The following is a 25,540-nucleotide window of genomic DNA, read 5'->3' as shown; positions in this document are numbered from 1 at the left end:
TTCCATGTGCTATTCTCAGCTTTACATCGCTGTAAATGTCTTTGATAGGAAAACAGTAAGTATGAATCAGTGGCGGGCCGTCAGAGCCTGCGAAGCCTTCTCTGCTGGCCTGAACACAAAGTTATAGCTATTTTATAGTGTAATTGTTTTTCACAAATACACTACATGTATTATAATTATTTTTCCCTATTACCTTATGTCCTCATGTCACAGCTCCTGTCTTCCTCTGTTGCTCTGCCTTCAGCCTGCAGCGCTGCTTTCATGCAGCTCCTTTGAAAGAAAGTTTCATCCAATCAGATTGTTTCCCCCTATGTCTCTATGTCAGCAAAGCAGTTTAGGCCTTTGCATATTGAAGTACACGGGGAGTGGTTATTGTGGATTGTCGTGGGCTTCAACAAATCAGATCTTTAGTTTGACAAGCTGGGTTTATTCTCTAACGTGCAAGCGCCTGGGAAATGGCGTGGATGTATATGATTGGCCCACCGTGGCCATTAACATGCGCTGTGATTGGTCAGTGGGGCAGCCAGGATGCACCACATCGCCGAGGCGAGGTTGGACGCATCCAAACGAGAAGCGCTGCGTTGTTGCACATTGCTCCACGGATTGTCTCCTTTTTTTCTCGTCAAAGTGGTGAAAATAGCTGCGCAGCCCGGTCCACACACCCTGTGACCTCGCTCCATGCCTCTATTAGTGCAAAAGAAATGTCTGTGTAGCAGAGTGAGTGTCTGCTGCCTGTATACACGCGCTGCGTATTGAGGGTCTGACAGTAACTCCCGGGACACTCCCCCCCCCCCCCAGTCTGCAATAAAAAGGTTCCCATTCTTGTATTACACACCTTTTAAAACCAATTGTAATGATCATTAATAACAACAACAATACCTGTCAGGTGGAGGTCCAGGTCTGTGTAATTGTATCTCAGAATAATATACCAACAGGGTGTAAAGAGTCAAATTAAAGTAGGACGCTCCCTTTGAGAAAGCAAGCAGAGGCATCTAAAGCTGACTTGACAGCAAGGTGCACTGTCAGCGTACAGCACTTTGCCTGTGGCCATTCATCACCAGCTCCCTGCACATTCACACCCTTCAAACTACTCGACTCCTGGCCACATCTCTGTGTTCAGCTTCGTATTGAAGTGTGAAGCCCTCCATGGTGTTATAATAATCAGATATGGATGAGACAACACCATGACATCTCTGCGTTTGAAGCATTAGACCCCCGGTGTGTCGCTCGTTATTCAATTCACGTATTATTCATTTATTCCAAAAACTAAAAATGGGAAAACTTCAGTGAATATGAATGCATTTCTGAATTGAACAAATAAATAAAACATTCAAACTAGAGTTGTTCTGATACCGGTATCCGGAATACAGCCTATATTTCCGTCAACGCATTATGAAGGAACATTGATAGCAAATATTATATATAGATATTTATATAGATGTGTACACACACAATCTATAGACACACACACGCACACACTATACATAATGTTTTTCCCTTAATGTAGGCTAAAGTAAAACCCACAGCTCATGATGAAACTACTAGAACTTCTCATATAATTGTTCTATTAAGTTCCAGCACCTCTGGGCCTCCGCGGGTGTAACTCTCGCGTTTAATTGGATTCAGGTTAAATTCCTTAAAACATAATTAAAAATGTAAATAAATGCTGAAATGATAAATAATGACAGTTGTCACTGCATCCCGTTACAACTATATTGACATTTCAGAGGACACGTGAGTCTGCTCCTCCAGCTGCGAGACCACACCCACTTTCACAGCTGACGTCACCGCATCGAATGCGCCACGCAGAGTCCGGCTGCTGTCAACCCGCCACTTGCGCTCTGAGCGGCTGGCTGAGCGCATCCCGCAACACACGACGAGGCGCGGCGCGCGACGCACATGACACCGGGCTCACGCTGAGCCCAGACCCGGGGCGCGGAGCTCGACTCTCCTTTTTTTTTTCTTCTTTTTTTTTTTTGAACATTCTCTTGTCCGTGTGTTTTCTCTCTCCTTGTTCTATGCATGTTTTATTTAGAGCAGAGGGGACATTTTATTTTACTTTTCTTTCCCTCGGAGCACACAGTTAGTCACCAGCTTGATTTGGAATAAACCAAAAAGGTAAGTTGCTTAATTTGCTGTTCACACAGTGCACATTCATCGGTTATTCATTTCAGAAGAGAGTCATTTTCTTTTTTGAAGTTGGAATCGGACTCATCAGGGCATCAAAGGCGCGCAGCTTTCAGAGCAGTAGCTCGAGTGTTAAAGTGCGTGCCCGTCCCGCTCTCTGTCCAGGACAGTGTCCCCCCTCCTCTGTCTTTCATGCCCTGAACTCCACACTGAGACCTCTTTGTCCCGGCCTGGTCAGCCATGCGCGTATTTGTGTACAGTTAGCTCCGTCAAGTGTCCATCCCGTGCCGAGGTCTGACGCGCAAAAGCCCACAACAGATATCAGAACAATCCGAAGCGAAAGCAGCTGTGCGTGAAATGTGCATGTTCCCACCAGCGCGCGCCTGGAGTGCAACGACTGCCATACGCGCGCGCAATGACGGCATTTAATGTACACCCATAAGAGCATTCACCAGTTAGTCCGGCTGCTGTGAAGCAATAAAATAACAGTTTTGTGCGCAAATTCAGAGGCAGCTCATATGCGTTATTGGGGACTTGAAAACATAACTACTCATCTCGTTTCTTTTAATTAAACATATATGAAATCTCATGATTTGCCTGTTTAGATATTTTGTTGTCAGCTTTAGATGCCTTGAATCTGATTGTACATGCATCTAAACATCCTCTGGTTTATGGCCTCGGACCTCCCATTGTGTTACATGCTGATTTGTTTTCAAGCTGCACATTGAAGTTTTGAAAGAAAGAAAAAAATCACAAATGCAATAATTGCAGTGGCTTATTTTCTTACATGCGGCAAAAAAAGAGAGACTGAAATATCAAACCCAACAACACTGCAGCCTAAATGAAAGAAACTACGAGGTGAAATGAGATGGAGATGGCTTGTGGAGCTGCACGATGTGGAATTCCCCTGCTGGTTCATCTTTTTTTTTGCAGATGAGTCTATTTGAAGCTTGCACTTTTTTACCTCTCAAAGGTGAATCTCTCCATCTGGACAGCGTAAGTTTAAAGCCCCGTTGTTGCTGCTGTGAGCTGCCAATATTACAAGACTGAAGTGGAGTAAATGACATCTAACGAGGCGCTTGCAGTTGAGAGAAGCTATTCATCTTTCGCTTTGATTTTGAGATGTATTCAATACGAGTCCGAGGGGAAGTCTCTCAGGCGTGCAGCTCCGCTCTGAAGGAACAGGCTGTGATGGTTAGTCAATGAGGTTAAACTGACGTGGGTCCCACAAGGGTTTATTCTGCACAGGTCATGTGATGTCTACAAAAACACAGCTTCTGTGGACCATTTCATTGTTTGCATTCTCAGATATTGGTCAGCTAGAGTGCAATATTTCTGCAAATCACTGTACTCTGACATGTTATCATGTGATAAAGGCTTTTTTTTTTTTTTTAAATGAAGCCGAGCTCAGATCATTTTGCCTGGTGAGGGCAGTTCGTATCTGGAATGGTGTGAAAGCTGTCAATCAAACCGAGACCACTGTCAAAGTGTGTGTTACATTCAAAGCAGACTCTGGTGGCGTCTTTGGTGGTGTGACAGCAAACCAACCAACCACAGGATTTTATCAAAGCGGACGTGATTTTTTATCATGCTTTCAAAATCTAATAAAACCATCTATTGATCGTGAGATCTGTCCAGGAAGCGTCTATCTTATAATTGATCTTGATATTGATGTGAGGCCGTGTGTGTGTGTGTGTGACCTATTTATGCAAATCAACATATGTGCACATTGGCGTGTGCATTTCCCCTGACTGACAGATCAACCTCTCGCTCATTAGTCATAACATGTCATGGGTTTGCGATCCAATATAATGATCAGAAGTGTTAAACTGCTGTATAAAAGTTCTGTCAGTCACCGTGATGTGATTTGACAAGCACAAGGATGTGACTCCTCCCACTTTGCAATTGTATTGAAACAATGCAGATACAACAAAACCATTGTTTGTCGTGTGTGTGTGTGTGTGTGTGTGTGTATCTCAGATTGACTTCACTCTCGATATTTTCACGTAGAGGTACAAACTTATTAATTTTTTTATATTGGAAATGTCATTATGCTACTTTATACCTGCTTAGTATGACTATTGTCCACCTGCAGAGTTTCCAGGAGGATGCAAATAACATAGAAAAAACAACAAACTTGTTTCCACAAGATGAAGCAAGTTTCTTTGGAGTTCCAGAGAAAGAAAGTTTACAATTTGCGCCACTGGGTTTACTTTAAAACATTATTTATTAACACACACACAGTCTCAGATACACAACATCCCACATAAACCACCACGTCTGCGCTTCGATAAATAAGGAATTAAATCTGCAGTCGGTTTGGCATGGCGCATCACATCAACGTCTAGATTCCCTGGCTCTACAATCCATTCTCAAGTATTACATTTAAAAGTTCTGTTGAAGTACAATTACATGTCACTACCATTCACATCAAGGCATGTGTTAAAGGAATAAAAAAGTCTCTTTTAAAGTTTGTTCGCCTGTTGAATTTTATTTGTTATTATTCTCCTCTTACAAAACAATGGAGGAGAACACTGGGAGCAAATGCCAGGAGTTGAGTTTCCATTAAAACACAATTACATCTAGTGTGCTAACTGCTCGCCAAATGAATCAGAGCACACAAGGCCAAACATCTTCTTCTTTCTTTTTTTAATAGAGTCTGGCGCAGCGCTCACTCCGCATAAAACACCCCGTCAGTGTTCACCACCGCTCACTGCCCAGTCTTGATGGGTTCCAACATCGTTATCTGCACTGTCTGTGGCAATGTTGGGTGTTGTAATCTGTAATCTTTGAACAGCTGCTCTTATCATGTAGTTGTGCAGGAGAAAACACTTGACAGCAACTGATCGAATGTGAACAATCTTTCTGCAACAGCAGATGGTGGAGACATTTTGTACCACACTCGCGATCCAATATGTCGTACATTCGGACTTTTACTCCTCGGTGGCAACATAACCGTCTCCATTTCCACCACTATGCTGGAGACACCCATCTCTACATCTCCACCACCCACCACCCACTCCACCATTACCAACAGCTCACGGATATAAACTCCTGTCATCGATCAGCCATGTTCATATCACCATTGCTTTTTCACATGTAAAAGTGCCTTTGAGTACATTTTGAAGCGCCGTACAAATACTACTTAACATAAAAAAATACCCAATCGTGATCACACAGAGTAATTATTTAGATATAATAAACAGCATTCATCCCAATCCCAACAGCTGAATCAAGCACATGTCTCACAGGTTTGTCCCAGCTGTTTATTTTCTGTTACGCAACATTCCTCAAATCCAATTTTAAACACCTGCGCACCTCAGAAACATCCATTCAGGGGAAGGCATGGTGCATGCATGTTGTTCTCCTCTTGAGAACAGAAGTCCGTCTCTTGTTCCTCTCAATGGGTCAGTTTCCAAGGAACACAATACCATAAAATGGACTTTTAAAAAAAAACAATTTTGGTTGTCATTTCATTCATAAATCTTCCTTATTAATGTGTGTACACATGCACCTTTTGGCTCAATTAAACTATTTCCTAATACGGTGCATTATGTGTGTCTTATGAGCATTTCTTGGCCCAACTACATGTCATATAATATGATGACAATGTTGTAATTTCTGTGAATTGGAGGAATCTATGACAGTGAAGCGGCCATGACATAATTATACTATATGCGTGACATATATTAATACTAACTAGTACTGTTAAATTAGTACGATTAAAATATTTAATCGCGATTAATCGCATTTATCTCATAGTTAACTCGCGATTAATCGCAATTAATTGCTTTTTTTTCATTTGAATGCTTTTAACATAAAAAAGTAGTTCGGCTTGTTTCATGCAAATGTTTTATTTTATTGAAAACAACTGCCAAACAGGGTGATTCAAAATAAACGATAAAGTGCACATTTTTGGTAAACAAGGGTGAGAGAGAGAGAGAGAGAGAGAGAGAGAGAGAGAGAGAGAGAGAGAGAGAGAGAGAGAGAGAGAGAGAGAGATTATTTTAATTTCCTATTGTTTTATTATTATTGTTGCTATTTTTGTTATCTGTATAAGTTGTATATTTCTATGTTTTTCTGATGTGTTTTAATGCTTTGGCAATATTGTTGTTGCAACATTCATGCCATTAAAGGAGAGAGAGAGAGAGAAAGAGAGAGAGAGAGAGAGAGAGAGAGAGAGAGAGAGAGAGAGAGAGAGAGAGAGAGAGACAGAAAGAGAGGGAGAGAGAGAGAGAGAGAGAGAGAGAGAGAGAGAGGTGTGAACGTAGCAGTCAGGCTTCGTAGGTCCTGTCGTTGGATGTGATGTGTATTACATCACTAGATCCTCGTCCTCCACAACGCTAACAGGCTACACGCAGTAGCATCATTAGCTTTGGCTGCAGTGAGTGTGTTCTTGGTTGTGGTGTCCATGTGTTTCTGTCTGAAGTCATTCGTTCGGTCTGGCTGTGACGAGGCGGCGCAGAGTTAGCATCAGCTGTGTGCTCGGCCATCGAGTGGTGTTTCAGCCTGGATAGCTACGATGATGATAGCTCAGTTCACACTGACAAACGGCTCATAGCACTTCGGTCTTGTCGAGGGAACCGTCTGACAACTCGTTGAAAGTTAACTTTTCATTTATTAGCGTCTTATCATTCACTTTGCTGATTTTTGTAAGATTTTAGTCATGAAACATTTAATTATCAGGCTATACAAAAAAAGCACTTTGCAATAATCTCCAGAATGAAGATGGGAATTAAAGCAAAAGTTTCAAGTCTTAAAGCTTTGAAGTGAAGATTTCCAAATGTGTTTTTTTGTACGTTTTCTTTTTGAAGAAGTCTTTTGTGGAGCCCAAAATAAAAAAGGAAATTACCTAAAAGCTTATTCAATTAGCACCATTTCTATGGATAGATCCTCCGAACACGCGTGTGAAGTTGTCAAATTGTCGGCAACCCTAACTGGTGCGTGATCGCTTAACATCTGGTGTTGCCAGTGTTCTGAGACACACGGGACTTCTACAGTGAAGACGTGTGTGAGGAGGTGACGATGTTTCTGATTTCCATGTCAGCTCTGTGGAGACACGATGAATTATGCACTCTGTGCTCACTCTGCATATGAATGGATATGATAGGACATACGTGTACTGGAACTAGAACTAGCTGCACGACTGAATATTTTAGTTACTTGAATTCTATTGTTAGCAAAGACAACATGCGATGTCAAAGGGTTTATCCATGTCGACTTATCTCCCACCTCTGCCGCTCTCCTCAGCTCTACAGCAGTGGCGGGCCGTCAGGGCTCAGCTTTCTCTACTGGCCTAGACAGAATCACAAAGTTATAGCTATTTTATAATTACATTTTTAAAAAAAATAATTAGAACAGCATCCCGTCATGCGCGTACTTATGGACACAATATCAGACAGCCGGCTTAGGAAGTGCACGGCCCGCCACTGCTTTACAGAGTATTGGTGCGTATTTTCGCTTAGTTGTTGTTTCCCCTGCCCTCGACTTTATTATAGTTTAGCCTTGCATCCTAAATCACTGAATCCAGTCTCAGCAGCAACGTTTCTTTCAGTGAAAGTGCTCCGATAAAGCCTCTCTACACTTCCTGCTCAGCTTTAAGGGCCAAATTGACAAAGTTAGGAACTACGAAGTAAATACGGAGGAGAATAAAGCGGAAGAGAGAAGTTGGCGTTGGCCTAACTGGAGCTGAAAGAAAGCATGCGTTGGATTTTAAAACCATCAGCTGGACACAAACATGACTCTAAATGATCACTAACGTTGCTCCCCTGCATTTGTACAAACAGCTACTATTGTGTGTTGACCCGTTTGTCAAAATCCACCATGCATGGTTATCATAATGTCTGTTTTGTTCAACTTGTTTTTATCGCCTCGAGTGGCAAAGCAGCCAAACATTAAATGCAGGCTCGAGCTTTAATACACTTTTCTCACCTCCTCTTTGTGGACACATGTTTTCCATGTTGGTGATTTAACCTGAATACACATGAATCACATACCAAGCATTTTGTCGATGGTGTCCATATGTATTTCCCCAGCGTGACTGGAGAAAAATGTTGTTAAAGTAAGCTGATTCACCATGAAGCCATCTCTCACGCTGCAGGTTTAAAATGAACGAAGGACCTGGGAACAACTTGACTCAACTGTCTGACAACTGGACGTTTTACAACTCCTCGCTGGAGGCCGTCGAACCCAGGAGCAACATCACCTATGTTCGATTTTACCTGCATCAGCCGCCCACAGCGGCCATCTTTATCATATCCTACATGCTGATCTTCCTCGTGTGCATGGTGGGAAATGGAGTCGTGTGTTTCATCGTGCTGAGGAGCAAGAACATGAGGACTGTCACCAATCTGTTCATCTTAAACCTCGCTGTGAGTGACCTCCTGGTTGGGATCTTCTGCATGCCCACGACACTTATCGACAACATTATTACAGGTGAGCAGCACAGTCCATTGAGACTTTCATTGGGAGCCTGTTGTGTCTAACTGGTGTCAAAATAAGGATTTGTTTTAGCCAAGCTGGTTGTGTTGCCTTCAGTGGATGGCTGTGAAATTGAAAAGAGACATTCATGGTCTTTGCGGGCTTGCGCCGTGTAATCCAATGCCATGAACAGGTCATCATATTTTCAACATTTAATCTCGTAACAAGATACTTTAACTGTAATCCAATCTCAACAGCTTTCAGGTGAATTTACATGAAATCTGCTGAAGACAGTCATGGTATCCAGAGGATAAATCCTCATGACTTTGGGGATCACCTGACTTTACGCTGTTGCCACCAGCAGGCTGACATTTTGAGGGAAATGTCTCAACAGCTGTTGGATGGACTCATTACCATCACGTTGGGTAAAGACATTCAACTTTACCCCACTGTGAGGACTTTTGAGCAGCACCTACCGGTCAAAAGTTCACCTTCTCTATCATGAATGAATTGCTTTGAGCCTCGGTACAGTTTACATCAGGGGTGTCAAACTGGTTTCAGTGAACGAGCCGCATGCTGCCCATTTTGATCTCAAGTGGGCCGGACCAGTAAAATCACAGCATAAATAACAACAATGTTCCTCTATGTTTAAATCATTGAAGGTTTTGAGATGATGAACTCTATTTTAAGGTCTTTCAACAATTACCTAGAAACATAAAGACCATAAATTCAGACATCAGCCCTCTGTTTATCTGCCTGGACTCTCTCTCCTCTGCAGATTCCCTCGCTTTGTGACACGTTTGTGACGCCACTTTCATGATGTGATCAATGTTTAACGACTTCCTACACAATAATATAATAGCGCTCACATCAATTGCGACTGTGGATCAATGGTTTGCATGTCTGTCTTACAAGCAGAGGATCAATTGTTCAAAATCCCAGCTCTGCTAATTTTGAGATATATATAAATATATATATATATATATATATATATATATATATATATATATATATATATATATATATATATATATATATATATATATATATATATGTTGGACTGGACCCCCTGGCGGGTCGGATCTTTTAAGTCTTCCGACCACTTAAAGTGCTTTCACACTATGGCATCATTCACACATTCATACACTGATGGCAGGGGCAACCATACTAATGGGCAGGTACCACCTGCAGGCACCACCTGCAGGTACCACCTGCAGGTACCACCTGCAGGCACCACCTGCAGGCACCACCTGCCCATCAGGACTAACTTTGATTGAAGGACGACCCTTGTACTGCTCTCCTTGTGTCAGGAATGAAAACGGGTCAGGGATGAAATTTGTTTTAATTTTTTTATATATTACATACACACATATACAGAGAGATATATTACGTACATATATTGCATGAATAATAATAAAATCCCCGCTGTTCTAACCGTATATCATTGGTTAACCCTTCGTTCAGAACCTGTCGGCGGCGACAGAAAGTAACATACAAACTGGATGCAGTTCCAACAGATTATGAACGCTAAGCGAAGCTTTCCAATGTCATGCAGCACTTTCCGTAGCGTTTAAGTCGTCTGATTCTTGACAAACCGACTACAGATTTGATGCTTCAACAACTAACTTCTCGCCTGAAAACGTCCTCAAATTAAATGTTGTGTCTCAACAACAGTAGCATTCAGAGAACGTCACCTTTCAGTTGTGAGTTTTCTCATCAAGTACAGAGAAGATCGCATGTTGAGAAACGGCTGCTGGAGACATGTTAACGCTGATTAGCCAAGACTGGACTCGTCACATCAAAGATCTTCTATTATGAAGATGACAACATCAACTTTTCTCTGCGTCTCACGGTCCAATCTTGGAAACGATGGCGCGGTTGCGCGGCTCCAAATAAGGAGGACAAATACGCGTCCGACTTGATGCTGCGCCGAACAGCCAGACCCCCCCACCCCCCCTGCCCTCCTTCCTCCTCCCGCAACGAAGCGTCCTCTTTTTCACAAATTTAAATCTGGTCACCCTCTGCTATGATGCTACGCGAACATGCTACAAAATCGTATTCACAAACATCTGAAATGAGCTGAGCCTAGTGACAGTCTGGACCAGAAGTCTCCGACACATCTCTGGAAATGCACATTGAGGATTGATGAGATCCAATATCATGCAATTTCAGCAGCGGTGCATGCATGCAACGACACCTTCTCACTCCCAGCTGCAAACTATCGTGCACTATAGGTGCGTCTGGGAGGTGGGACTAGACTAATGACGTGACTGACACGTAGAGTCAGGAGGGAGTGGAGCGAAACTGAGAGCTTTGGCGTTTTTCAGTCAGTTGCAGAAGGAGCCATGACCAAATGTCCATTTTTTTCTCTCCAGTTGAAGCTTGAAACTGAAGTTCATGTTTGTTTTCACAGTTTTGAAGCAATGAAGCCAAGTTTGACCAAGTAGAGCTACATCTGATGAGCCAAGTCCAAGAAATCCTAAATGGCCACTGTGTAGAGATTACACCATTTCATTTTCCCCCTGTTGCCACCGTCATGTCGATTTATTACATCATTCTTCCCCACTGTGTGAAAAGATATAGATGGCAAAGTAGTCTATCCATCTTTCCCTCAACCAACATTCAGCTTTTTGGTGTGTCACAACGCATCAGAGCCAGAACAGAGCCGCTGGCCCTGTTGATCCTTTGAATAACCTTGTTCCCTAATCCCCTATCACCCATGAGTTCCATTCTCTGCAGGGCTGCCTTTGTTTTTCCATTTATACTTTCGTCATTATAGAATAACAACAAGTATTCAGAGGCTACCCCACACAGCATGAACCTCCAGCATTGTTTTCCTTCCTAAAAGCCTAAAGTGGTCAAAAGGGACGTCGGCTCGGAGGAGTTGAAGTAGTGATTCGTCATGAACTTTTTTACACTTTGTGCCAACTGGACTCGGCAGTTTGCTCTTAACGATACAAATCTCACATGGTCAAGTGTTTGTGGCTCACACTTCAGATTCTTCATCGACTACAGGCTATCTGGCAGATGCTGACATGACTTCATCTTTTCAGCAAAATAAAACTAAACCAAAATGAAAGCTGCGATGAACGGGTCCTCGCTCCTTTGCGCCGAGAACGTCTGTCCGTGTTGGACGTATCTTTCCTGTGTGGACAGCTGACTGGGCTCTGGACATGAGGGAGACTGGAGGTGAACATGGTGGAAGAGGATCGCACCGGTTCATCCTGCAATGACAGCTGAAGCACAAGAGGAGAGCAGTTTTTAAATGTCATTGGCTTTGGGAATCCGTGGAAGACTGTGGTTGGTTCATGTCAAAGTGAACGCACACACAGTCAGCTGATGGAGGACAAGCTGCACAGACTGAAGGAAGAGAAGATTTCTGAATGAATGACTGTGTGAAGACGGTCTTACATATTGTCAAAGTCAGTTTTATTGTCAATTTTACATATGTGCAAACATACAGGAGATTGAAAGTATGTTTCTCTTCTGTGAAAGTGAAAAATAATAATAATGAAGTGCAAAAAGGTTTAAAAGTTTAAGAAAAAAGAGAAACATATAAGCATTGCTTTTATATAAGTATAAGTATTGCTGTATGCAAGTTTAAACAATAGTTGTAAGTTTCTGATGACTTCTACAGTAGACAATGCTTTCATGTTAGAGGTGTCTAAAGTATTCACATTCATTACTCAAGTAGAAGTTTAGATATCAGGGTTAAAAAAATACTTCTGTAAAAGTTGAGGTATCAAACTTAAGTTTTTTACTGAAGTAAAGTAACGAAGTATTTGTACTTTGTTACTTGACACCTCTGACGGCATCCCAGGAAAGCAGCAGCACCGTTACCAGTGTCTTTTGCTTTCGGGCCTTAATAAATTACATAATCATTATTACCCAAGTTTCTGCTCCACCGATTAAACATTTATTATTGATTATACAGTTTTTTCAGAGAATACAAATGAGGAGTTTGATCTGGATCCAGTGTGGAGTGTCAGCTTATAAAATGCAAACAAAACAAAGCCTGCGAGCATGTCTGTGTTAGCCATGAGCATGTAAATTAAATAATAGAAGAATTAGCGGTGATTACAGTGACTGTGGCTCAAATAAATTGCTGTATTCACCTCCAGAGATTGTTTTTATAGTGGGTACTATTATCATCACGCATACTACAAAAGATAATACTCACTCTGCCTCCTAACAAGGGCAGCCAACACACAGTAATCATTCATTATTGTCTGAATCAGGAACTTATCAGACCTTGACGTTGAGTTTAGGGAAATCCAGCTGGCAAATTGCTCGGCGTGATTAAATTCCCTGCTGCAATGACACAACTCAGAGTGAAATCCTGAAATATTTTGGACAGCTTGCAGCTACAAGTCAACATGAATGAAAAGCTCATTGGCTTTGCATTTGATAATCACATTTCAAATTATGCAAGACGACGCCAGCGAGCGACATCTGCTCCGAGTTAATAGAGTCTGTTTTCACCTGCAGAGAAACGGTGTCTTCTGAGCTGTGCAGGGAACTCGCACTGTGATCCGCGAGTGTGAACACAGAAAGGTTTCAGTGAAACCTGCAGCACAGTTTTCATCACGCTTCTTCATATCGGAACGGGTTCAGAAACAGATTAGTGGGCGAGCGCTGAAATCTCCCCCACTGAGCACAACATTGAATTCTCTGTGAGAGAAACGAGAACCACGTGTATGCCAAGCAATCAAATTACGCTTCATGAACAACGATATGTCATCACTTCATCATTTCGCCTCGTTTGACCCTATTGTCATATTTAGCATATGAATGATTGAGCTATGGCCAACGTCTCAGTGACCTTTATTACCAAATTATGAAAAACATAACATCAATAATGCATGCTTTACAATGTGGCCTGTTCTGCCTTTGAAATAATGTGTTATTAAAATCTATTTAGGGGAATGAGCATAAATTAATCACATTTACATAGTGAACTATGAAGAAATGCAGATTTTTTTCTGCTATTCCTGATGCAAACACATAACCATCAAACAATAATATGCACATTATTCTTAGCTGTATGGGAAGGATGCAAATGTCTCTGATGTTTGGTGTTTAGCTTTTTAGGATTCCTTGTCATGAGACCGTCCTCCCCAGACAAAAGACAGGCTGAGTTAAGTTATGATACGTTGATGCTCTGTTCAGTCAACGTTTCCATTGGACGAATCATCTTGATGTGTCATCTTCTAAAATGGCAATATAACTTAATCAATACAGTTAGAGATGTTTTCACAGCAATCTACAATATATATTAGAGGGAATTATGATGATATTAAACAAATAAAAAATACGATCTTAATCATGTGGTGTTTAATGCAATTAACCGCTTCAGATGACGACAGCAACAAGAGATTCATTCTTGATCTTTGTGTACCAGCTCCTGTAATAAAGCCAAAGAGAAAACTCAGAGTATGGCTCAATGGCTTCATCGCTGCATCTCTAAAAGTCTTCTTGCCCCGTCGATCCGATACGTGACTCAAAAATACAAAACACTAAAACTGCTTTAAACGTTTCGAACCCTCAACAAAATCAATCCAGTCGCCAAACCTAAACTACGCGGGCGGCAGACCAGGGAATGGTTGCGGTGGTCAAGGGGAGATTTGACCTGTTGGTGATGCCAAATGTGGCCGACTCCGCTATCAGCTCGTCAGGACTGGAATAAAAAAAGACAGCATGTGTGTGTTTCAGGTCTCACTGGAGCCGGAGTTCAGAAACCCTCGACCTTTTTAAAGACATCAATCTGGAGAGAAGTGGAAAGCGTTTCCTGAAGCAGTGTGATTTTTGTAACGTGCCTCTAGCCATCATGAGGAATATTAAAATCTAAAATATGATTCTACTTCATGCGGGTGGCTGTTTGTGAACAGCGCATGCTGATGGGCAGTGTTGTGCAGGTTTTGTCTCCTCTATGTAGTCCATCTCTTTTGTTGCTGAAAATTGAGGTTGTGCCAAACAGTATTTTCAAATGCAAATAAACAATCTCAAAACAAAAATATTGTCAGGCCCCTGCAGCTCAGTTTGCTACTCTGCACTACATTGTCATGCAAACTGAAAAAAAACAACAAGAGAAAACAGGCGCTCGCAGTGTTGCACCCAAAGTTTAGTAACAAACTCTTTACACTCCGGTTCATTCACGCTAATCTGTCACGGTTGGCCGGTTGGGTCGGCAAGGCAGTGACCAGGAAAGGTCCACACACACGCAGACACACACACACACACACACACACACACACAGAGGACACACAACCAAAGAGAAACACGATAAAGGAAAACCGGCAGGATACCAGGAGGGAGCGAGGCCCAGCAGGGACCATGACACCATCACAGCGTTGTTGTCAAACTTTTAAAATAGGGTCTCCTCTCTGCTGCTGTCGGTTGTAATTTCATCTCCAATCCCGTCAGCATTCAGCCATGCTCAACACCACCACCAGCGACTGGACTCCAGGGGGATGCTGCTGCCACAGATATCAGCATCACTGCCCCGTGCTCATCCTAATTCAGGATGGACTCCCATCGCCAAAGACATTAGTCGCACTTAATGATTGTTAACCTCTGAAATAAGTCTCTCCTGATTGAACTGCTTGTTTGAGTGAAATGCACTTCCAATGGTTTCTGACATCCAGCTCAATAATGAAGAAGGTCATGTAATTCACCGCGTGACGAGAATAGCCCAACATGAATAAATAAATAAAAAATAACTCTTTTGCTGCGAAGGAAGAGACTGCCGGAAGCACAGCAGTCAGAGCTGCTCTTCTCACATCTCAGCAGAGTGGCAGTAAGAGAGGAAGCGGAGCCTGCGAGGGTCAAATTGAGTCAAGCTTTGCAGGAAGTCACAGGAAAGAGCAGAACTCTTCACATCCAAGAGATGATGAGGACTGCAACCTTTTTGGATTTCCAATTAATCTGCTTGTAATGTCTTTGATTTTTCATTGTTAATCAAACTAAATAGAATTTAAAAAGATATCTTCTTCGCTGGAAAAATAATAATAAAGTGACTATTTATATTTGCCAACATCTCAGAGGAACGTGTACATTTTACTCCACTACATTTGTGTGACAGCTTGATTTATCACGTTAGATTCAGATTGATAATGAAAAAAAAACATATACTTATGGATAAAGTTACCGGGCAGTATATTAACTGTTTGGGAACCGTGCGTGAAAATCTTAAGTCCTAGCATGCCCCATTCAGACAACCTTTTGCCATAAAATACGTAATTTTTCAATTTTGCAACCAAACGACACAGTTTTTTGACTGTAACTTCTTCCTAACAGGCCAAAGCTTTGTTAAATTGTGATTTTTGTTGCAGATTCAGATTCTTTAGGTCCTAATCTTTCCAAAAAGGTGTCTTATTGACCACTCTAGGAGGCATTTTTGGGGAATCTGGCTCATATCATGCTGGATGTTCATAGTTATGATCAAAATATCTTTTAAAAAGGGATTGTTTTGCAGATATACATTTTTTTCCCAAGACTTTTCTGAACAAATACATACAATAAACACAAGTAATGTCATCAGTTTGGGGTTCCTCCTCCGACTGAAACACAGGGGAAAACACTCAAACAGGGAAAAGGAGGTCTGGAGATAAAAATTGATTCAACAGTTTTCAACGGGTTTAATTAAAATTAGCCCCACCTTTTCACCATCGGCAAAATGAATGTGAACACACATACATGCGTTCATGTATATTCTATAATGAGCCATTCTGCATAATGACAACTTTTACTTAAAAAATAATATCACTTATCAAAAGGTCTCTCCTGTAACTCGTCACTGCGCAGAGCGCGGCCTCGGCCGGCTTCCTGCCGCCGGCTTCCTGCCGCCGGCTTCCTGCCGCCGGCTTCCTGCCACCGGCTTCCTGCCACCGGCTTCCTGCCGCCGGCTTGGTGCACTTTGTCCCAGCGCCGCGCATCACAGCACAGATCCAGCTAATCGATGATGGAGCCCGACGCCAACTGTCATCACTCGTACTTGGCAGCCCGAGTGATGACAGCCGCTGCCAAACGTCATTGGCCGTCTGACTGATGCTGTACACTCAGAGGGACGAGTATTGGCAAAAAAAAATACATTTTCTCGACTGTTTAGTGGCTCAAAAACAAGCGCGTGTCCCTGTGCCTGTGTGTGTGTGTGTGTATGTGTGTGTGTGTGTGTCCACGATCCACATTGTTGAAGAGAACCCGAGACGACAGATCACTTACTCGGGGCATTATGAGCGTCAGTACAGTGTGTCTGACAGGCGGCCGCCTCTTGGTGGACCTCTGAGTGCCTTGTTGAAGAGCAATCTGTCGTCGCCTATCAAAGAAGGCTTTCATCTTCTGCAAAGTTTGGATGTTTACGGGCGCATAATACTTTAATGGATCATAATGGAGTTCTTTTTTAGGGTCGTTTCGCATCAATGCTCATTGGCCCCTTTGCGATTTTGTCAACCACCTAAAAAAAGAAACATCACACCAGGAGATGAAAGTGACAATATCATCCAAAAGCCATTTAAGTCTAGCGTGGACTGCATTATCACGCTTGCGTAGCTTCTGCACAATAAATGACATGGTCACAGCTTCATGTGTCGTCCTTGTGCTACTCATGGTTGCCCAATGCATTCGTTTCTCCATTGTGCTTCATAAGAAATACACACACACTGACTCACAGCCAGAGGAAAGGAGTCGGATACTTCTGTACCTCTTGGCAGACGGTAATACGGTGACTATGTTGTGGCAGGCTGCCTATTTTCTTTGAACGTCCTTCGCCCCTTGTCATCAATGCCACTGAAGATCGTTAGATGTTCTGGGCAGTTTTGTTTAGTTTCATTAGTGTGAAAACCCAAGGATGTTGTAGATGAAGGCAGTAATGGACTATCCCTGTGGGTTGAGATACAATAGATGCAGTCGGTGGGCAGGTCCAGACCCATCAGAGCCGGAGGCAGCGCTAATTAATGTGTTCTGCCTCCACCAACCAGATTTTCTTTTGCAAAAGAAGTCTGGCTCTGCTGAAAATGAAGGTGTCAGTTTTTTTGATGAAAGAAACAATGCATATCAATTGAATACAAAAGGCACAAACGTCTGCATGTTCCTTAACCCGTTAAAAACTGTGGAACCAATTTTGCTTCTAGACCTCCTTTTCCCTGTTTGAGTGTTTTTCCATGTGTTTGAGTCGTTGGAGAAACCCCAAATTAATTACATTACTTGTGTTTATTGTATGTATTTGTTCAGCAAAGTCTTGTGAAAAACAATATATATATATATATATATATATGCAAAAAAAACACTTTTAAAAGATATTTTGATCATAACTATGAACATCCAGCATGATATGAACCAGATTCCCCAAAAAAGCCTCCTGGAGCGTCAATAAGACACCTTTATGGATCTAAAGAATCAGAATCTGCAACAAAAGTCACAATAAAACAAAGCCTTGGTCTGTTGAGAAGAAGTTTTAGTCAAAAAACTGTGGTTCGGTTCAAAACTAGAAGAATGACACGTTTTATGGCTAAAGGTTGTCTGAGTGGGGAATGCAAAAGGTTAAAGAAAGAAAACAAGAAAGAGCTGACATTTATTTAATCGTTACCTTCACAATCATATTATCCACTACATGCATCACACACACCCAACAGCGCCATGATGAAGTGTTGTGGAGATGGACGAGGTGACAGAAGCCAGAGGTTACGCTGGTGATGTGTTGTGAGTCAGGATGATTGGGTTACACTTACAGATATGGTACAAACTGCCGTTGCATCCTGTTGTGTTGTTATCGCCGTTAATCAGCTGAACACATCTTCCCTGTCGACAGGATGGCCTTTCGGGAGCCTGGTCTGCAAGATGAGCGGCATGGTTCAAGGGATCTCCGTGTCAGCATCCGTCTTCACTCTGGTTGCTATTGCTGTTGACAGGTACTGTGGCTGTGTTTTACTGCTGCTGCTGCTGCTGCTGCTGCTGCTGCTGCTGCTGCTGCTGCTGCTGCTGCTGCTGCTGCTGCTGCTGCTGCTGCTGCTGCTGCTGCTGCTGCTGCTGCATGTAACCGTTCATGGTACACATTTTTTTTGGCTCACATTGTCACTCTGGGTCGCTTGATTTGCAACCAAAAAAAAGAAAGAAAACCAGAAACCACTCGAGGAAGGAACGGCACTCGAGGAACACTGACCTCTGAGAAGGAGGAACAATCTGCTTCATTCTTGTGGCATAAATCGGTCCTCTCATTGCTTTTATCACAGAGCTTTCATCTGTGCATCCCACAGCTTTCTTCAGCCGAAGGACGATGTGGTCGTTCCAAAAAAAAGGAAAATGGAGTCTGAATAAAATGCAAAGGGGCAAATTTGAATCCTCCCTTAAGTTACAGTCTGGAATAACCCGAAGCACTCCACTTTGTGTTGTGTTAATTTATATATATAAAAACATATATATATATATATATATATATATATATATATATATATATATTTATATATATATATATATATATATATATATATATATATATATATATATATATTTATATATATATATATATATATATATATATATATATATAAACATATAAATGTATATATATATATACATTCATAATTAAAATATTACATTTTCTAGCTTATTTCTAGCAGATCTGCATCAAATTTTGGCTTTTTTATTTAACTCTTTTAACCCTGAGGTCATTTTCAGTCACTTTCATATAAGATCCGTACCCTCTATATAGTCAGGTAACATTGTCATAAGGCAAAAGTGTAAAGACAAAATAAGACTCTTAAGCTGAAAAATGTAATCTTGATTTTTGGAAATTCTTCATATCTCTTATGAAAACATAACTTTACTCTTGTGGTTGAACTGTTTTGGTGATGGAAATTGGTTTAACAAAGGTTTAGGTTCACAAAAACAGCGAAATATATTAATACAATGATATATACAAGTAAATAAATGTCTAAAACTAAACTTTTTATTTGCGTTTTTCTTTGTAGAAATGTGGTCTTTTACAAAATGCTAGAAATGGGACAGAGAAAGGACTTTTTGCCACAGTGTCATATGACACACTGAAGTCCAGTGTTTTCCATCACTTAGCAAAGGATCGCGTCGTCGCCTTTATCTGAATGATCACCATGAATCTTTCTCATTGCTGTTCATGGAGATGACACCAGCTGGCTGTTAATCCTGCTCAACCACTCGATAGACCATCACAGGAATCTCCCATTAGGGGACGACACAACGCTCTGCGAGACAAACGACAGAGCTGGTATTTCATCACCGCCTGGTGCTCAGACGACGTCCAAGTCCCCGGAGAGCGTTTGCGTCTCTGGGAGGACAGAGTTTGACAGAGTTTGACAGAGTTTGACATGTTTTGACGGCCAAAAGTCCAAGTCACTCCTCGTGTCCATCAGAAAGATGACGGATGAGAGTCCGGCCGGTGTAGTCATGCTCAGACGAGCCGGACACCACATCTATGAAGACGGGACGTTATTTAAACATACCGTTATTTAAAATACTTTGTTGGGATGAAAGAAGCAGAATAACAACAATCCCAAATGCAACATTGATAAGGCTACTGGCGCTTTATCAATTATTAAATTATAACCCTACATTAGGATCTGTTTAAATGGAATCTGGTCTTTGTCGTTGTTTGAAGGTGAAGTTTTCACAGCAACATTAATATCCATTGGAAGGGATTCATGACTTGTTTGCTACCAGCTCTAAGCAGCATTTAATACATCATTCCTTATCGTTTGTATCGTGTGGCTTTATACAAATAAGTACTGTAGACGACAACAAGGTGGAAAAAGGATGACATTTAGAAGTTTACACTGTTTTGTTAAACACTATATTAGTTTCCCGCAGTAGGAGGGAAAGACTGAGCGATTGTTAGATAAAACTGTAAATCATAGCTCGCTTTATGAAAAAAAAAGCCCCAAACTGCTGTATTTGGATATATTAAACACCATAAGTAATATACAAGTGAAACATGTGGTTTGGTAGATGTATCTTCTCTAAACTAAACCCTCTAACTTTGTTCTGCTTCACTTTATCAAAGTCAACCTTTGCAGAGAGAACGTTCACGTGTTGGATGTTCACGTGTTGAACGTTCACGTGTTGGACGTTCACGTGTTGGACGTTCACGTGTTGAAGGTTCACGTGTTGGATGTTCACGTGTTGAACGTTCACGTGTTGAACGTTCACGTGTTGGATGTTCACGTGTTGGATGTTCACGTGTTGAATGTTCACGTGTTGGACGTTCACGTGTTGTGTTATGGTTTGTTAGAGTTGAACTTTACAGCTGCATCATTTCAAACTAATAATCATCCTGATGAAGTGATATTTTTTCTCGTTGGACCTGAAACCTTTTCATTTCTTTCTGTGTATCATCTTCATTTCCTCTTAACCAGAAACATGTAGACTGATATTTACACATCTGAACAACACCATGTGTAGCTTTTATTATAACACAACATTATTCAAACAGCCCTCGTGGTTGTAGAGAGACACACTTTTAGTTTGGGGAGGACATTTTCGATGAAAGGGCCTAAAAATAAGTTGGTTTCCAAAAGATGAGCCTGAGCCCAGAATGTGACATGAAACTTAAACACCATGAAAAGTTGAACCTGGACAGAAAGTACAATTGATTGCGATTCAGGCAGCAACAATGTTGCATTTCAATCAATCAGTTGGTCCGTCATATTTCCTCTTTTGCATCTTATTTGACGTTGCTCTTAAATAAAGCAAAAGTATTCAAGGATTGCTCAATCAATCAATGGATTGATCGATAGAATACTGAATTAGTAAATTACTCGGTAGCTGCAGCGCTAGCACGTTTACAGGAGGATCACAAAGTAAACATGGACACATTTTCCTGCGTCTCTTTAGGAGTTGCTCCAGATTCGGTGGATCATAAAAGTCCTCTGTGAACTTGGCACAGTTTATGGAGGAGGAGAAGTCTCCTGACTCTCTGTCGCGCTGCCGCGAGCTCGACTGTCAAGCCGCTGCTGCTAATCCCGACAGGCGTCCACACACTGCACACCTCTCAACAGCAGATTCAAACATCTATCAAAATGTACAGTAGATATGTGCTCATGGAAAGAAACATTATACATTCATCTCAATACAAATAGTATTTTTTTGCCTCCCACCAAGCTCAGACCGTGGTGCTGTATCCACTACGTTTCAGTATGTTTAAGTACTTTTACCAAAAAAATATTCCATCTGTATATTTTTATTCTATCTGTATATTTAATATTCTTTTTACTGCTAATTTGTAATTGTGTTACCGTTCTACTGTTTATTTATATTACTTACTTATTTACTTGTGAGCGGTGCTACTGTAATCCTGTAATTTCCCCACTGAGGGACTAATAAAGGATTATTTTATCCCTTCAAAGAAGATTTGCACAGATTTTTGCAGAAGAAAAGCCTTTGAAAATCTCAAATGACTAAGAGTCTCATAAGCATTCAGAACAGATGTCAGTTATGTAATCAATCAAGCACACATGAGAGAATCTCTTTTCGCCTGCGTGCCTCCAACTTCATCAAAGAGTTGTACGGATACATCACACTCTCACTAAATCTATTGCCGTGGCCCAGTGACGCTCCTGATGCTCACAGCCAGAAGGAGTTGTGTTCGGGCTTCACCAGGATGCTTTTGAGGCGGTTCAACCAGACGCTTCTTTGCTCACAAAAGCCGGGAAGACCCGGCGCTCCCCGGTTGGCGGCTTTTCGCAAAAATTAGGAACGTTTTCATACGTAAACTAAAAGTGAGTTTTCTCCTCAACCACAAGTGCTATTTGAATAATTAATAGTGCTATAATACAGAACCCCTTGTGAGATGACCTAATATCTGTCTGTAGCAAAGTATAGATGTGTTACAAGTTCAAGTTTAATGAAGATGGAACAGAGGACAAGAAAACAATTAATATCTCTTTAGAATGACGCTGTAAGCTTTAAACTTATAGATGGATGGAAAACTGTAATAAATCTAAAAACCACAACTAAAGGTGTCCATTAAAAGGTGCTCAGTCGAACACGTTGTCATCCTGATCGCTCACTGAGTGAACTTCTGAGTCCTTTAAAAACACAGTGTAGTGGACGGCTCTCAGCGGAAACCATCGTTTTAACTTGGCTCTGGATAAAGTGAAGGAGAACAAGTTTTGTTTTTTGTTTAGTGAAGACAGTTTTGGCTAATCTCCAAATGAAGCGTTTGCATTTCTATTTTCTCATGTAACACGCTTTTTCTTTCACTTTTATATTACTAAAGATGTTCAGTACATCCACATAAAGCAGTAACATGCATGAAATAAACAAAATGATTTTGTGCCCTCCAATCTGGGCTGTCGATCGAAAAAAAGAGCCTTTTTTATTTTTGTGATCTTATCAGGCCCCACAGGGATGTTACAGCCAATATTATTGATTAGAGGTGCCAAAATCCATGGTGGTGCAGTTAACCCGTCATGTAGACACGAGTAGAGATTCACAGTATGTCTGCTTATGCCAAATGAATGTACAAATGATCATACGCATTTGTAAAGCAGAGACACAGATATACAGCAGTCACAGTGTTGCAGAGACAAAGCCCTCTGCAATTATTTCTACAATACATTTCATGGCTTACGTAACCCGACATTTGCTTGTAAATACTTGGTAAACCCGTTCCATCTGCAGGACAAAGGCAACCTTTGTGCACCGTTTGCTGAAGGATAGCTTTTACCTTCAATAAAGCGACGGCTGATAAGGTCGCCAATCACAATGAGCCGGGTTAATTATGTCCCCATTGTTCTAACAGTGGGGACAAAAGGGAAAACATGGAACCAAGCACAAAGAGGGACGTGGATGTTCTTTATTGAACAGACACTGTACCTGCCGCACAGAGTCAGCCAGTCAGTATTCGTGATCCTCTAAATCCATTTCCCTTGTGTATCCAATCCTTTTTCCTTGTTCTTTTTGCAGATACAGATGCATTGTCTACCCATTCAAGCAGAAGCTGACCATATCCACGGCCTCCGTGATCATCGTCATCATCTGGGTTCTGGCCATAACCATCATGTGCCCCTCCGGCGTGATGCTCCAGGTGACCAAGGAGCAGACCATCCGGGTGCTGCTGGGCTACGACAACAAAACAAACCCCTTTTATTGGTGCCGGGAGAACTGGCCCAACCAGGAGATGAGGAAGATCTACACCACCGTCCTGTTCGCCAACATCTACCTCGCGCCCCTGTCGCTCATCGTAATCATGTACGCCCGGATCGGCATCACGCTTTTCAAATCCACGGTGCCGACGGGGGTGAAGCCGGGCCACGAGAGCCGCCACTCCGTGTCGAAGAAGAAGCAGCGGGCGATCAAGATGCTCCTGATCGTGGCGCTGCTCTTCATCCTCTCCTGGCTCCCTCTGTGGACCCTCATGATGCTGAGCGACTACACCAGCCTGACCGAGCAGCAGTACAGGATCATCAACATTTACGTGTACCCCTTCGCCCACTGGCTGGCGTTCTTCAACAGCAGCGTCAACCCCATCATCTACGGGTTCTTCAACGAGAATTTCCGCCGAGGCTTCCAGGCCGTGTTCAAGTTCAGCCTGTGCGCGGCGGACAGGCAGCAGAGGAAGACCTACTCGCACCGGCTGCAGGGGAACTCCGTGCTGCCCGCCAACAACGCGCAGACGATCCTGGAGCCCATTTCCCTCAACAGCCTGGATAAGAACACGTCCCGGAGACTCAACCACGTCGCCGAGCACAACATGGTCCTGGAGGACCGCGACAAGGGGTCCGGCAGCAGCGGGGGCGTGACTGTGGTGTCTATTTGAGGACGTGCAGAGACGCAAAGACGCAAAGACGTTCACGATGATGAGGAGGTTTTTATGAAGCCAACGTGTGGTCCGGGGCACTTTGGATACTGTCCGAAAAAACAAAAAGAAAGCCTGGATGAAATGGCTATAACTGTCCTGCAGAGAAAAAAACTATTTCACTTATCGATCAGGACGGGTCGATACCTGTATAAATGTATAAAAAGTGCATCCATCATGTATGTGCTGTGGTGGCTGCAGAGCAGATTTCAAAAAAGGGAAATCACTTGGAGGAATAATTTATAATTTAACGCCCTTGAATATTGGCGCACTAGATGGACTCGTTTCTATTGTTCTATTGTTCAAACATCCGGGGCCCCGCGTGGGAAACTGCTGATCGAGCTTTAAAACGAGGCTTCAAAGACAAAAGGGCTCCGGCGTCTAATCAGAGACGAGAACACAGAGACATGAGGCTGAAGATATATTTCAGGTATCTTTGAGCGTACATACAGCACAGAGGAAGTAGTTACACGTACCCGCATTATGTGAATAAGTTCAAAAATGAAATAATCCTGAAGCGTTATTACATGACACAGAAATAGAAAGGGACAGTTACGGGACAATTCTGCAGCAGACGCACATATTGATGTTTTATTTCTTTGCTCATGCATTGAACATGTAAAAAAGATGTTGTACAGAGAAGAAAACTATTGATTATTATGATTGTATGCAAGCCATCTACCCTAACAATACACACACACACACACACACACACACACACACACACACACACACACATATATATATATATATATATATATATATATATATATATATATATATATATATATATATATATATATATATATATATATATATATATAAATATTTTCATCCAGGCTTTTATTCTGAAATCTGCTCTGTAAATATGTACATAGAAAGGTGTAATAATGCTAAATGGTATTATGTATTCATTCATGGATATCTAATGAATGTGCCATGTAAATCTCAGATAAAGTGTTTTGCTGTTAATTTATTTTTATCTCTATGAACAGTCTTGTACAGTAAATGGGAAGAAAAAAAGAGTCTTGAACTCATGTGTCGTCTGCTGTCAGTCAGTAACTGAGTCTTAAACTTGGAGTCAAGTGATACTGTGAATCTGTCAGTGTGAACATGACTATGAAGTCCATGTTCCTGCAGGGCAGCGTACACAACAACCTTTCAAGGTGT

The 25,540-nt window shown here is 41.8% G+C and overlaps 1 protein-coding gene across 1 annotated transcript; it reads left to right on the top strand.

The window, feature by feature from the left end:
- The first annotated feature begins 1,857 nt into the window (after window positions 1-1,857).
- Window positions 1,858-25,074, top strand: npffr2a (neuropeptide FF receptor 2a). The gene is made up of 4 exons (XM_068605163.1): window positions 1,858-2,118; window positions 8,228-8,562; window positions 18,353-18,452; window positions 23,479-25,074. Exons 2-4 carry the CDS (start codon window positions 8,235-8,237, stop codon window positions 24,329-24,331), a joined length of 1,281 nt encoding a protein of 426 aa, XP_068461264.1. The 5' UTR covers window positions 1,858-2,118; window positions 8,228-8,234; the 3' UTR covers window positions 24,332-25,074.
- Window positions 25,075-25,540: the final 466 nt, after the last annotated feature.

This window comes from Clinocottus analis, unplaced genomic scaffold (assembly GCF_023055335.1).
Source record: "Clinocottus analis isolate CAN_PGR_092001 unplaced genomic scaffold, fCliAna1.0.p SCAF_7, whole genome shotgun sequence".
NCBI lineage: Eukaryota > Metazoa > Chordata > Actinopteri > Perciformes > Cottidae > Clinocottus > Clinocottus analis.
The sequence above is the reverse complement of the archived record's forward strand: the minus strand, read 5'-3'. Positions and strand labels throughout refer to the sequence as shown.